At 39.6% G+C, this 15,244-nt stretch overlaps 1 protein-coding gene across 1 annotated transcript in view; it reads left to right on the plus strand.

Annotated features, from left to right (window-relative positions):
• Nucleotides 1–4,200: 4,200 nt before the first annotated feature.
• Atp8b4 (ATPase phospholipid transporting 8B4 (putative)) overlaps nucleotides 4,201–15,244 on the plus strand; it is a 310,406-nt gene continuing 299,362 nt past the window's right edge. Inside the window, 1 exon segment of the mRNA XM_045157629.1 lies at nucleotides 4,201–4,250. Coding sequence (XP_045013564.1) covers nucleotides 4,223–4,250 — 28 coding nt within the window. The 5' untranslated portion in view covers nucleotides 4,201–4,222.

Consider the following 15,244-nt stretch of genomic DNA (forward strand, 5'->3'; position numbering starts at 1 on the left):
GAAAAGAGAAGTTGACTAATAAAATCCCCAGCTCCCTCAGTGAAAATAAGCTAAACTGAGTATTTCTGGAGTACAGGCATGAATGGTCAGTGAATCTTGGGGACACTGAAAGACAGGGATAAAATATTAGGTTAGATGTATGAGAAGATGCTAGGTTGTAGAAGGCCTTAGCTGTCATGTTAGGATTTTTTTCCTAAACCCAATGGGAGTGTGTGAAGAGCTTTTAGTAGAGATGTGATATGATGTCATTCACTTTAATAAAGATGACACTTGTTTCAACATGGACACTGGTCTATGTGTGGCCAAAGCTGGGTCTGTGAAGGCAGGCACAGAGGAAGAGAAATCTCTCATTAGCAGAAATGACAGACAGGTGAGGTTACTATGTAGGGCAGATGTGGGGGTAATGAGGAGGGTTTAGAGTGGTCATCTTGGACAGTCTTGCAGCTGGTTATACAGTGTAGAGGCTGGAATAGGGAAGCTACTGCTGGGTTATACTAGAGACCTGTTTCTGATTTTAGCAGCCCCTTGCAATAGTAATCTACCTTTCTGCTTAGGTGCATCAGTTTTTGTATCCTGGATTCCAGAACAGTACTGCGTACTATGTATTGTCAGTGGCCCTTTTTGTTAGACAGACCTCACGGGTCATAATGGGGATTTATATTGATGGTTTCTAGTGTTTTAGATCCTGGAGGATCTGTAGTAGGTCATGACATTGAGGAACTTACTCTGTAACTTATTTTCTTGTTACTAAGCTATATGCATTGTTCTTCCTCTTACATAGTCTTGGAATGACTAATCAACTTCTCTCTGTATTCTCTTAATGTATTCTGCCACATTACTTCTCTGAGAAGGAAGCAGACAAATCATTTCTTCTAATCAAAAGGCCATTTCAGAACCTCTGCTTGTCCTGTTACATGTTTGCAAAGGGACCTGAATTCATTTCCATGGTCTTTATGTTTCTGAATATTTCATATACTTTGTTTACTCTTTTGTTCCTTCTAAATCTTTAAAAGAATATTTTCTTTACTTTTTATGAGAGAGAGAGAGAGAGGGAAAGAGAGAAGAGAGAGAGAATGGGTGCACCAGGGCCTTTAGCCATTGCAAATGAACTTTAGACACACACATACCAGCATGTGCCTTTGGTTTACATGGATTCTGGGGAGTAGAACTTTGGTCCTTAGGCTTCATAGGCAAGTGCCTTAACCATTAAGCAATCTCTTCAACCCCTTATAAATCTAAAATAGGAATTATCATGTGAAATAAATTAGAGTACATATAAGTAACAGAATTATAATAATTATATTATTCTGACATTTTAGGTAACAAGCATAAGGCCATAAATATATGATAATAAATGAGGAGAAAATTTTGGATTATGTTCATTTGTAGCCTGGTCAGCAATTCTCTCTTACATTTAGATCCTAAAGATCTGGAGCAGTTATCAACTCTGGCTGTGTGGAAGAATCACATATGACATTTGAGGAAAAGGCAACCCAGATTCCCAGTACATGGGATACATTAGAAAAGTTGATTCAGTTTTAATCCCAAAGGAAATGACATATTTGTGTTTTCCTAGAGTTTCTTATATAATCTGTATAGGTATGTTCAAGTTTTAGCTATAAAAGAATCTATTTTAGTTTGCTGAGAAAAATTTTAAATAGATTAACAGGAGAAAATACATGAATACTTGATCACAGACATTGGAACCTTCATATCGGAGTCCCAAAGACCCAGGGTGAACTATACTTATGCTTAGCTTCAATGAAGCAGGGACAGATTTGGATAAAAAAGTGTCTGATTTCATAAAGGTGCAAGGAGTAGGGCTGCTCATCAAGGTCTGTCTATGAAGGTATATGGAGTGGGGATGTCCAGAAAGGTCTGTCTGTGAAGGTCAATGGAGTGGGTTTGCCCAGCAAGCTCTGTCTGCAAAGATTCTTCTTGGCTCTTACATATAGCATTTATTTCTCTAGGGCATGGAGTCAGGACCCTTTCATAAATGAGATCTTATGACCTACATTCAAATGAAGTAGATCAGAGAATTTCTTTTTTATCAAGGTCTTTATTAGCATATACCAATTATGTCTATATATAATGGGTTCAATTATGATATTTTCATACATGTATATAATATACTTTAAGCATATACACCCCCTATGATCCTCTGGTCCCACTCCCACTAATTCCTTTCCTCTTCTCAGTCCATTTTCTACTTACATATCTTTTCTTCTTTGGTTGCTGTTGAGCCAATGACTAATTAGGGGTACTTGTGGGAGTATGGGCAACTTTCCAATGGTTATGCCACTGAAGAAAATGTCTCTCCCCTAGTAGTGATTAGCTATAAATTCTCAGGTAGGAATGTGGCTTCACTATCCACCTCCCTCCACGATGGAATGTTGATGAGTCCAATTATGTGTGTCTTGTTCAGGCAATTACAGCTGCTGAAAGTTCAAGAGCCTAACAGCCATGTCATGCTCAGAAGATAGCATTCCATAATATCCTAGCCCTTCCAATGGCTCTTAATTTCTTCTAACACCTCTTCCTTCTGTGCCTTGCAGGGGTGATATAGATGACTCATTTAGGACTAAGCATTTGTCACTCATTCTCAGCACTATGACCAGTTATGAGTCCCTGTAGTGACTGCTTCCCTCTGCAACAAGCAGCTTCTCTAACCAAGGCTGAGAGCAGCAGAAATTTATGGCCAGGAACATACATATTTAGAAGGTAATTTGAGAAGCACATCATGTCCATTTGGTGAAACAATAGCAGTAGCTTATCCACTATTAAGGTTTGAATGTAAAATGTCCCCTATAGGCTCATGTGCATGAACACCATTTCAGATGGTAACACTGTTTTGGAAGAACCTTTTTAGAACCTTTAGGAGGTGAAGCCTTGCTTGATGGGGGAAGTGGGCCACTGTGGGCAGGCCTTCATGTTTTATAGTCTGGCTCCCCCTTCTGATCATCTTCTGCTTCTTGAGGGTGCTAAAGTGTGATCAGATGCTTCATGCTCCTGTCACCTTGCCTTCCCAGCTCCCTTCAAAACTGTAAGAAAAATAAATATTTTCCTTCCTTAAGTTGCTTCTGGTCAGGTGTTTGTTCACAGAAAGACAAAGTAACTAATAAGCCTGCTAAGGCCTAGGACCTCTCCAGCCACTGGTTTTTGAGTAGGTTTACAGTACCACATGTAAATTCTCTCCAGTAAAGCGGGCCTCAAATCCAATCGGAAAGTGTTTGGTTACCCTTATTACCGTTATGCAACCATTCCACCTGTGAGCGCAACTTGCCTGACAGGGTAGTAGTCTGAAGATACTACAGCTGAATAACTGCTGGCGGCAATTCTCCCCTAGCAGCCTGCACAGCACCTAGCACTGAAAGCTACCCTATAGGGAGAATACTAACACGGTCCAAGCTTGATTTCTTTAGTCCTGTAACCAAAAAGTGTGGTGTCTTCACAAATAGGGGAAAAAATTCTTTTTAGACAATTCTATACCAAAGGTGTGTGTGTGTGTGTGTGTGTGTGTGTGTGTGTGTGTGTGTGTGTGTAGGGCGGGGGGAGTTAAGAGCAAAGATTTCAGTTATTTTGGCTGACTTTGGGGAGAAGAAACTCCAGATTCTATTTAGTTTCCCTTTCTTTCTTTCTCTCTTTCTTTCTTTCTTTCTTTCTTTCTTTCTTCTTTCTTTCTTTCTTTCTTCTTTCTTTCTTTTTTGATTTTTCGAGTTAGGGTCTTTCTCTAGCCCAGGCTGACCTGGAATTCACTATGTATTCTCAGACTGGCCTTGATCTCATGGCAATCCTCCTACCTCTGCCTCCTGAGTGCTGGGATTAAAGGCATGTGCCACCATGCTCTGCAGAACTTTAGTTTCTAAGACTGCTTTCGAGGATGATAAGTTTTGAAATCTGGGGGTGGGGGCAGTAGGAGGTCAGAGAGAAACTGTGCTTCACTTTGGAGTATGGCTTTCTGAACCTCAACACCTTTATAATACAAATACATATTTTTTTTTTCTGGTGTAGAATTATTATCTGGGTAGATTTAAGCCTGATAAACTAAACTTGTTCCTTATTGTGTCAGTAACTTCCTAGTCACCTAAGTTTGTCTGGGGAGACAGTTGAAAAGGGTGTATTTATGGTTATGGAGAATTTTTCAAATATTAATGTGTATTGCTACTGTTCTTTTTTTACTCACGTAGGCCAAATCTTGAGGCCCAGTAACATCAGGAACAGTATGTTCTGCAGTAAAAAGAAGTTGCTTGGTAAGTATTGACTTCTTCAGATGATAAAAAGCAATATGAACTTTTTTTTTAATAAGAGAGAGAGTGAGCAGGAGTGATATGGAGAGCGAGATTGAGAGGGAAAGAATTGGCACACTAGGGCCTCCAGCCACTGATGCTGAACTCCAGACAAATGTGCCATCTTGTGTGTACATGCAGCATTGCGTGCTTGCCTCACCTTTGTACGTCTGTCAAACATGGGTCCTTAGGCTTTACAGGCAAGCTCCTTAACTACTAGGCCATTTCTCCAGGCCCAATACAAACTTTAAATATTATTTTAGTTTATGACGGAGGTTTGATTGATTTACAAAGTACACACAGGTTTTAGGTATGTAGTTCAATAAGCTTTCACAATTGTATATGCCAGAGTAAATCCTACAGGTATATAAAGGAAAATATAGAACATTTCTTTCCCCCAAGAAAGTCTCTTTGTGTATCTTTGGATTCATCTTTGCATCCCTCGTTTTTTGATGTCTATCATTTTAACTTATCTTTTTTTTTTGTATGAGGTCTCAGGCTGACCTCAGACTCACAGTGTTCATCCTATCTCTTCCTCCTGAGTGCTGGGATTAAAGATGTGTGACAAACACCACACTTGGAATTTAACCTATTTTTAGGGTGAATTTAAACACAACAATATAGTATGTATTCTTTGCCATGATTCTTATGAGTTTTGTCGTATCTGTGTGGTTGTATTTATCTATAGTTGTTTGTTTTTCATTTCATTTTATTTTATTTATTTTTAGAGAGAGAGAGATGGGGAGGGAGAGAGAATTTGTGTGTCAGGACCTCAGCCATTGCAAGTGAATTTCAGATGCTTGCACCACTTAGTGAGCATTTGCAACCGGCTCACTGTTGTGCATCTGGCTTATGTGGGATCTGGAGAGTGGAACATGGGTTCTAAGGCTTTGCAGACAAGTGCCTTAACTGCTGAGCCATCTCTCCAGCCCTCATTTTCATTTCAAAGCAGAAGTCTTTCATGTGAATGCACCAACACTTAAAATGAGTCCATACAGGAAACACACTTTATTTTTTTTTAGTTATTTATCTTTATTGAGCAGTCAATAAATGTTTGGAACCAGACGTATTTCTAGGTTTGCATTCTGACATAGACATTTATCTGGTTGAATGACTCCAACCTAAAAATGCAAAATATGAAATTCTCAAAAACCAAAATTTTGGGGGTATTATGGCAGTGCTCAGTGATTTTGGAACATTTCAGCTTTCAGAGTTTCAGATTGGAATGCTCAACCTGTAGTAGTGATATTTCCATTTGTTAAATGGTACATCCTAAAGACTATTGATTTTTCATTTTGTCTTTAGTCAGTGACAACTACCATGTAGTTTTCCCTTCAGTTGACACATATACATCTTATTAGGGCTATTCTATTTATGTTTGACCATATACTTTAAAAACTAAAGGTTAGATTCAAATTTATCTGATGCCCTGTACTCTCTTCTAATAACATCTCTGACAGGTGACTGATCTCTTTACCTAGGTACTCATTCATGATGTAGTCCATTCCCTTTTTGGACATTTATTCATTGCAACAGTTAGCCTTGTAGTGAGCTGAATTCTGTCTCATTGTAGTTTCTACCTGCAGGCTTTCATTCTTGCCCTCTGGAGGAATGATTATATATATATTTAAATAATTAATAATTTAATAATTTTAAATAAATAAATCAATAAATATATATTTCTCCCTTAGGCCACCCTGAGACTACATAGTGAATTCCAGGTCAGGCTGGGCAAGAGAGACCCTACCTCAAAAAACCAAAAACATAATACTTATTCATTTATTTATTTGAGAGAGTGAGTTAGTATGGGTGTGCCTGCTTTCATATTGTTAATGGTAATCTAATTGCTATCTTTTTTCTTTGTTATAGTAATTACTCTGTATCAAATCACTGGTATAATGTTTACAGTGTAAACTTAAGATTAATTAGCCTTAACATGGATGTTTCCAATAGGGCCAAGTATTGTATGACACTGACATTTTAAGAACATGATTCTATTTGATGTAATTTATATGTACACATAAGTATGCAAATGAAAAAGTAAGTATTTAAAAAATTATAAATGTCTTATCTATTTATTTGATAGGGAGAGAGAGAGATAGAGATAGAGAGAGAGAGAGAGAGAGAGAGAGAGAGAGAGAGAGAGAGAGACAAAATGGGTATGTCAGGGCCTCCAAACACATGTGCCATCTTGTGTATCTGGCTTAACATAGGTACTGGGAAATCGAACCTGGGTCCTTTGGCTTTGTGGGCAAGCACCATAACTGTTAAGCCAACTCTCCAGCTTGGGATTTTTAAAGTAAAATAAAATGAGAGGGAGATGGGTGAGAAGAGAAGGTAATAGGGGTTTAATGTGGTCAAAGTACATTACAAACATGGATGAAACTGTTATAATGAAACATATTATTTTGTACAGCTAAAATATACAAAATTAATTTAAAAACATGAAATGGAAAAAGAAAAATAGAAGTGACTATCATCATGTATTCCCAACATAAGTACTCAAGACTGCTCTGTTGTACCACTTTAAAGGACTCCATCAGAATGACCTAACACACTTGTGTGTATTCATTTAAGTATGCATCCCAAATAGAATTCTGCTGTACATGACTTTGAAAGTCCCTCTTTAAACTTAATACTGTGATTATACTTGGCTTTTATATAAAAAATCTGTATAGCATTCTTCTTATTTATATTCTTTAAAAATTTTAAATAAAATTTTCATACAAGTGTGTTAAATATATTTCTCCCATTCTTCCCTCCCCTCCTATCATTCATCCCATTTGTTCCATTTCTACTTGCATTTTTTTTTTTCAATGTGGGATCTCACTCTAGCCCAGACTGACCTGAAATTCACTATGTACTCACAGGGTGGCCTTGAACTCACAGTGATCCTCCTACCTCAGCCTCTTGAATGCTGGGATTAAAGGCATGCTCCACCATGCCCGGCTTTCTTTCATTTTTATACATACACATGATTTTTGGTGACTGTATAAAATATAGAAACCACAAATGAGAGAAAATATAAAATATTTGTCTTTCTGAAATTGGCTTAATTTGCTTAATATGATTATTTCCTGTTATGCCCATTTTCTTGCAAAGATATGACATTTCCCTATCCCTATCCACCCTCTGTTGTTAGACACCTTGCCTGTGTCTGGTCTTAGCTATTGTTAGGCAATAAATAATAATGTGCAAATATCTCTGTGATATTTGAGTTACAGTTCTAGGAGCAAAATAGCTGGGGTCATTTGGTAGACCTATTGCTAATTAAAAATTTTTTATTGAGAAATTTAATACCTGAACATACTGTAATTTAATCATATTTCTGGCCTATTACCCTCTTCTTCCCCTCCACCCTCATTGAACTGAGAACCCTTCCCTTTCTAAGTAGTCCTTACTCTGTTTTGGTGTCTCATTCCTTTTGTCCTGCATGTAAAAAGGTTGATGGGCTCAGATCTGACCAGGTCTTATGGGGACATGGATGACCACTGTGAGGTTATGAGTGTACTAGTCAGTTCATGTTTGAAGAACAGTGCCCCAAAGTACTTCTCTTCACCTTGAGGCTCATATTCTTTCTGCCTCATCTCCTGAAATGTTCCCTGAACCTTGGAGGGCATGATAGAGATGTCTCATTTAGTATTGATCTCTCTTCACTCTCTTATTTTCAGCTTTGCTGAGTTTTGAGTCTCCTCAGTATCTACTGCCATCTCCATAGAGAAGCACCTCTGGCTTCTTCATGTCAACACATACTCATACGTGTGTGTACACACACTTTCTTGTTGAACAATGTAAAAATAAATTGTAGCAATCATGACATTGGACCCCCTAAAACTTCAGCACACATCTTTTAAGAACAGGTCATCCTCCTATATCACAATGTCACTACCACATACAAGGAAGGTAACATTGCTAAATAACGTGCATTCTATTTTCCAAGTTTCCTAGTATTAGTTACTTTTCAAATTTCCATGACCAAATTCCCTGGCAAAATCAACTTAAGGAAGAGAGAGTTTATTTCAGCTTACAGTTTGAGATTATAGTCCATCCTGGCTGCAGAAACATGAAGCAGAGCTGGTCATATTGTGCCTACAGTCAGAAAGCAGAGAGAAATGAATACTGAATGCTCAGTTAGCTCCCTTCCCTTCCCTTCCCTTCCCTTCCCTTCCCTTCCCTTCCCTTCCCTTCCCTTCCCTTCCCTTCCCTTCCCTTCCCTTCCCTTCCCTTCCCTTCCCTTCCCTTCCCTTCCCTTCCCTTCCCTTCCCTTCCCTTCCCTTCCCTTCCCTTCCCTTCCCTTCCCTTCCCTTCCCTTCCCTTCCCTTCCCTTCCCTTCCTTCTCTTCTCTTCCCTTTCCTCCTCTTCTTTCTTCTCTTCCTTCTCCTTCCTCCCTCCCTCTCTTCCTCCCTCCTTCCTTCCTTTTGTATTTTTTATGAGAGAGAGAGAGAGAATTGGTGCACGGGGGCCTCCAGCCCTGCAGTTGAACCACATGCATGCGCAATCTTGTGTGCACGTGTGGCCTTGAGTGCTAGTGTCACCATGTGTGTTTGGTTTACATGGGATATAGCTAGTCAAATGTGGGTCCTTAGGCTTCAAAATCAAGTGCCTTACCACCAAGCCTTCTCTCCAGCCCTCTTCCTTCCCTCCTTCATTCCTTCCTTTGCTTGCTTGCTTGCGTGCTTTCTTTCTTTCTTTCTTTCTTTCTTTCTTTCTTTCTTTCTTTCTTTCTTTCTTTCTCACTCTCTCTCTCTTTCTTTCTTTAAAAATATAGTCCAAGACCCCCAACCCCCAGGCTATGGTCCAGTGCCCCTCGTTTAGGGTGGTTCTTCCTACCTTAATTAACCTAATGTAGATAATTCATTACAGACATGCTCAGCTATTTGTTTCTTTGATTATTCTAAATCCTGTCAAGTGGACAACCAAGATTAAGCACTACAAGTCTACCTCACTCATATCAGTTTCTCATCATAACTTTTCACCCCTGTCCCCATAGGTTCAAGGGCATCTCATACTGGAAAATACATTCAGTACATTTCTAAAAGTCCCCATAATCTTTAATATTCCCAGCACATTCTAGGATACAAAGTCCAAAGTTTCTTCTGAAGCTCAAAACAATTTCTTAACTTATAGCTCTGATAATAAACAATTTATATTCTTCCAATATGTATCAGCACAGAAATAATGTTCTCAATTTAAAAGGGAAGAATTAGGGGCATAACAAGGAATGATCAGACCAAAGTAAGACCAAAAACCAAGCAGGGCAAATGCCAGACTTTTTTTTTTTTGTGTGTGTGTGCATGCATGTGTGTGCACATGCACATGTGGTGTATGTGTGGTATGGTATGGTGTATGTATAGTGTATGTGTGTGTGGGTATGGATGTGCATACCCTGTGTGTAGACTTACTGAGGATAGAGGAGAAAATTGAATCTCCTCTATCATTTTTCTGCTTGTGTTTTTTTGGGGCGGGATAGGGTCTGGCTCTTGGAATTCACTATAGTCTCAGGCTGGCTTCAATCTCTGCCTCCTGAGTGCTGAGATTAAAGGCATGCACCACCATGCCCAGCTGTGCCATTTTTTTTTTTTTTTTTGAGATGGAGCCTCTCACTGAAACCTAGAATTTTGTGCAGTGGACTCCTTGGATCTCCTTGCAGGGAGCTGCTATTTTTACTTAGACTGACTAGTATGCCTCACAATCATTTTGTTTCAGCCTCCCATAGGACTGAGGTTGCAGGCATATGTAGCCACACACCCAATTTTCTTTTAAAATATGTGTTCTGTGGATTGAATTCAGGATGTCTCAGGCCCTCTCAGGTCTTCATGCTTGTGTGGCAAGCAGTCTAGTATCCTGCTGAGCCTCTGGAACTCATGATAAAATCGTCTGAGCTCCAAAGGGCTTAGGTAGCTCCATCTGTAGATCTGTCTTAGGGAAACTCCACTCTGTATTTTTAGCTTTCTTCTGCAGATGTCCCATGATTCTGAGATCTCTAACATACTGAGCTCTCTGTTACAACTTATGGTTTACCTTTATGGTTTCATGCAGTGAACTCTTTGGACCTCCTTTCAGGGACTCAAGCAACTCTCTGTAATTCTAGTAAGACTCCACGACCCTCTCAGATTTGCTTCTTTCATGTTTCTAAAACAGTACCATATGGATGATGTTGCCAAGCTCTTCTGCCAGCCTGGCCCCTTCAACCAAGTTGCAATTGCCTCTGTCCACCTAGGTGATGGTTTGTGGTGGGGAATCTCATTGAGGCATTCTTAAATCTGGGTCTCTCCTTTCAAGTGGATTGGGATTCTCAGGGCATGGGCAGAATGCAGTCAGATTCTTTGTAATAATATCACACATTTGTCTTCCTGGCCAGCTCCTTTGGAACCTCATGAGCCAGAACTCTACTGTTGGCATTTCTCTCAGCATTCTTGTCTTCCAAACTCCCACCAGAATGCCCCTATTACACTTTGCTTATAGTATTTGTAGGCTTTTCTAGCCCCACTTCCAAATTTCTACAGTTATAGCACAAACCAATTCCAAATGCCTATCAACCACATGGTCAGATTTATCACAACAGCCCTGATTCTCAGTATCATATATCTGTATTAGTGACTTTTCATGTTGCTATGACCAAATGCTCTAGTAAAAATTACTTAAGAAAGGGATTATTCCAGTTTACAGTTCAAGGTTATAGTCCATCATGGCAAATGAGGTATGGTGGCATGAGCATGAAGCAGAGTTTGTTACCTTGGGTCTGCAATCAGGAAGCAGAGGGTAATGAATGCTGGTGGTCAGTTAGCTTTCTCCTTTTTATTCATTTCCGGGCCTCCAGCCTGTGGAATGTTGCCACCCTCATTTAAAGTGGGTCTTCCCCTGTGATGGCTAATCTCTTGTTAGCTTGACAGGATTTAGACTCATGATGGAAACAGGTTAGTTGAGGTGGGAGGACTCACCCTAACTGTGGGCAGCACTATCCCATGGCCTAGGTGCCTGGATTGTGTAAAAGGGAGAAAGCTTGGGCTAGGAAAATGGCTCTACAGTAAAGATGCTTGCTTATAAAACCTGACCAGGTTTGATCCTCAGTACCCATATAAAGCTGGATGCACAAAATAGTGCTTGTGTCTTGAGTTCTTCCAAGTAAATAAAAAACTTAAAAAGACAAAGTTGCCTGAACGTCAGCATTCATTAATCTCTACTTCCTACCTACTGATGTGACGAAGTGACTTAATTTTTTTTCTTCTGTTATGCTTTCTCCACCATCATGGATTTTTCCTCCTAACAGTAGACCAAAAATAAATTCTTTCCTTTCCTCAGCTGCTTCTCTGATCAGGTATTTTATCCCAGCAATGAGAAAGCAAATGCCATAGAAAATTGTTACTGAGAAGTGAGGCTATTGTTATGATCAACCTGACAATGTAGTATGTAGGATTTTGGAACTCAGTTGTGGAAGGAATATGGAAGGGTTTGAATCTTTAGACTAGAGAAGTCTTACAATTCTATAAGTAGAACTGACTAAGCCATTTTTTGTTGGTGTTTGAAAGATCAGAAGGCTGAGAGAAATGTGGATGGTAGAAGACTGGCTTGTGAGGATTCAAAGAGTAATATAAACTCTATTGAGAACTGGGCTGAGACAGTTCATGTGATATTCTGGCAAAGAAATGGGTTGCATTCTCCCCATATTCTGAGAACTTGAGTAAAGTTGAATTTAAAAATAATAAAGTAATAGAATATTGTGTTTGGTGGAAGAAATTTCAAGACAGAAAGGCCTTTAGTCTGTGGTTTGGTCTATATTTGCTGCTCTAATTCATATTTACAATGAAGGAGAACCAAATATAGAATAGCAAGATCAAAAAATATAGTGTTTGCATGGAAAGAAATATGAACAAATTTAAAGTTGGGCACAAGAACTGTAGCTCTGTAGTTTGAAATATTGAAGAGATTACAACCATTAAAATAATCCAACTTGTCTGCACTGGGACAATATGAAAGACACCCTGAGGGTAATACTCAAACATTGAAAGCTCTAGCTAGTAAGAATGTGAATTTTTTGAAAGACAAAGACCTGAAAATGCTTAAGGAGCTTCCTTCTCAAGGTTAGGGTTCATTCCCATCTGGCAGAAAATTTTGGAAACATTTATAAGAATGAAAAAAGGGCAAATATTAGATTACACTGTTGTTCCAGAGTGTGAGGTAGGTTTGAAGTTTCTGCAAGGATCCCTGTGTGGTCATTATGTAAAGCTATGAAAATGAACTATAAATTACAATGAATATCCTGGGAGGCTGGAGATGCCAGGATCATGAAATGTCTGCTTGGAAGAGCTGCAGGCTCATGGGTGACCCTGCTTAGGAGAGCGTCTGCTGGAAGCACAGCCAGAGGAGCAAAGCTACACAAACCTTTTGGAGCCTAGTTGGTTTCATCAGGAGCTGCAGATATTGGATAAGGAACAATAGGATTTGATGTTTGCCCTGCTTGGTTTGACTTTGTGTTGGTCCAATCTTTCCTTGCTATGCCCTAGTCCTCCCTTTTGGAATGGGAATGTTTATTCTTTGGCATTATATGTTAGAAGTATGCAGTTTATGTTTTGATTTTACAGGGCTCACAGTCTCAAAAGAGACTGAACTTTTGGACAGTGTTGGGATTGCTGAAGACAATGGAGGCTTTTAAAAGTTGGACTGAATGTATTTTGCATTATGTGATGGCACTGAGTCTATGGAAGACAAAGACAGAATATAATGATTTGAATCTAAAATGTCCCCCATAGACTCATGTGTGAATACTCAATCCACAGTTGGTGGCAATGTTTGGGAAGGTTGTGGAACCTTGATGAGGTAGAGTCTTTCTGGAGGCAGTGTGTCACTGGGACTGTTCTTACAAGTCAGAGCTCAGCCCTGCTGGTTGCCCTTTCCTGTTCTCTCTACTTTTTTGCCCTCTCTCTACTTCTTCCATACTGATATGAAGATGTGACACAGGCTTCCTGCTCAGGTCAGGCTGCTTCCTTGTCAAGATGAACCCTTCCCTTTGAAACTGTAAGCTGAGGACAACTCTTTTTCTTTATCAAGCGGCTTCTGGTCAGGTCTTCTGTTCCAGCAATGAGAAAACAACTGATTCAATGTCCATGTGTATCACTGCCCTTTGTCTTCCATCCCTGTAATTATCCCTCCGCATGTTCACACCAGTAGGCAGGAAGTAGGGCTAGGCTACAAAGCCTCAAGGCCTTCCTCCTGCATCTCACTTCCTCCAGCAAGGCTACACTTTTTAATGATTCTACCACCTTCCTAAACAGTGTCACCAGCTGAGGATCAAGTGTTCACACACGTGAACCTATGTGGGACTGTTTAACATTCAAACCACAGTGTTCTGCCCCTGGTACCCATAGACTCATGGCCATCTCATAATGCAAAATGCATTCAATCTAAATTTAAAACTCCCTATAGTCTTTACCAGTCCCAATACTGTTCAAAAGTCCAAGTCAAAAGTCTTATGCAACTCAAGGCAATCTTTTAACAGTGATACTCAGTCAAATAAAAAATCAAATTTAATACTTTTAACATAGGATGGCTTGAAATAAGCATTACAATTCCAAAAGGGAGGATTGAGGGCATAGGAATGAGATATTGGACAAGAGTAAGATTGAAATCCAGCAGGGAAAACACAAAATCCAGCAGCTCTATTTCTGGGTTCCAAAATGCTTGAGTAGTTCTACCCATCCATCTCTGCTGCTGTAGCACATGGCCTTTCGTATGGACTACAGCTTTTCATAGGAGATATCTCATGGTCTTGACACCTCCAACATTCTGAAGTCTCATTGTAATTTAGGGCTGACCTTTATAGCTTCGCACAGTGGCCTCTCAGGGCCTCTTTGCAGGGATTCTGACCCTGTCATAGGTTTCATGGCATCAGCAGTTCTTTGGAACAATGATAAGATACTCCATGACTGCTCCCCAATTTATGCAATTCTTATGCCTACAAAACCAGTACTATGTAAATGATGCTTCCAAGTTCTGCTGCCAACTGGGGCTAAAGCTTCTCCTTGAGCCACAGTTTTAGCAGCCTCTGTATGTTGACTGGGGAAACGAACTCCTTCAGCATTCTTCCTTCAGGCCTTCTCATTTCAAAAATAAATCAGCACTGCTATAAGCTCGAGTTTTATGTGGATTAAGTTTTGCCCTCAGGATATCATCTTTCCTATTATTCTAGTGCAGAGCGGAGCTTCTCTTTATTGGTGCTAATTTCTTTAACAATTACAGCCTGGTTGGTTGTTTGGTTGTAGTCTCCTTGTCTGGAAGTTTAAACTTGCTCACATTAAAGAAATATTTATTTATTTATGAGAGAGATTGAGAGACAGAAAGAGAGAGAGAGAAAGAGAGAGAGAGAGAGAGAGAGGAGAGAGAAACAGAAAAAGAGAGAGAGAGAGAATGGAAACACTAGGGCCTCCAGCCAGTGCAAATGAAATCCAGACACATGTGCCACCTTGGGCATCTAGCTTCTGTGGGAATCAAACCTTGAACTGGGGTCCTTAGGCTTTGCAGGCAAGTGTGTAACCACTAAACTATCTATCTCTCCCAACCTTACAATTGTTTTCCTTGTAAAACTTCATTTTTTAATATCTTTTTAATCTCTTTATTTTTCTACCTTAAAGTTTCCTTTACCAAACACATTATTCCATTACTGTAAAATTCCACCTGGTCAAGTTTTTAGTACATGGGTACAATACAGCCAGATTCTTTGCTAGGATACTCCAGTTCCTGGTAGAGTACTTATTTTCCTCTGAAACCATACGAGTAAGGCCTTCACAGTCTACATTTCTCCCATCCTTCTGGTCTTTCAAATTCTGACCAGAATGGTACATTAAGCTCTGCTTATAGCATTTTAAAGCTTTTTCCAGATTCTTCCACATTCTTCTCACAAACAAGTTGAAAATGCCTGCAAACCAGATAGTCAGACTTATTGCAGCAATAGCCTCATTTCC

The sequence above is a fragment of the Jaculus jaculus genome, chromosome 8 (genome assembly GCF_020740685.1).
Source record: "Jaculus jaculus isolate mJacJac1 chromosome 8, mJacJac1.mat.Y.cur, whole genome shotgun sequence".
Lineage (NCBI taxonomy): Eukaryota > Metazoa > Chordata > Mammalia > Rodentia > Dipodidae > Jaculus > Jaculus jaculus.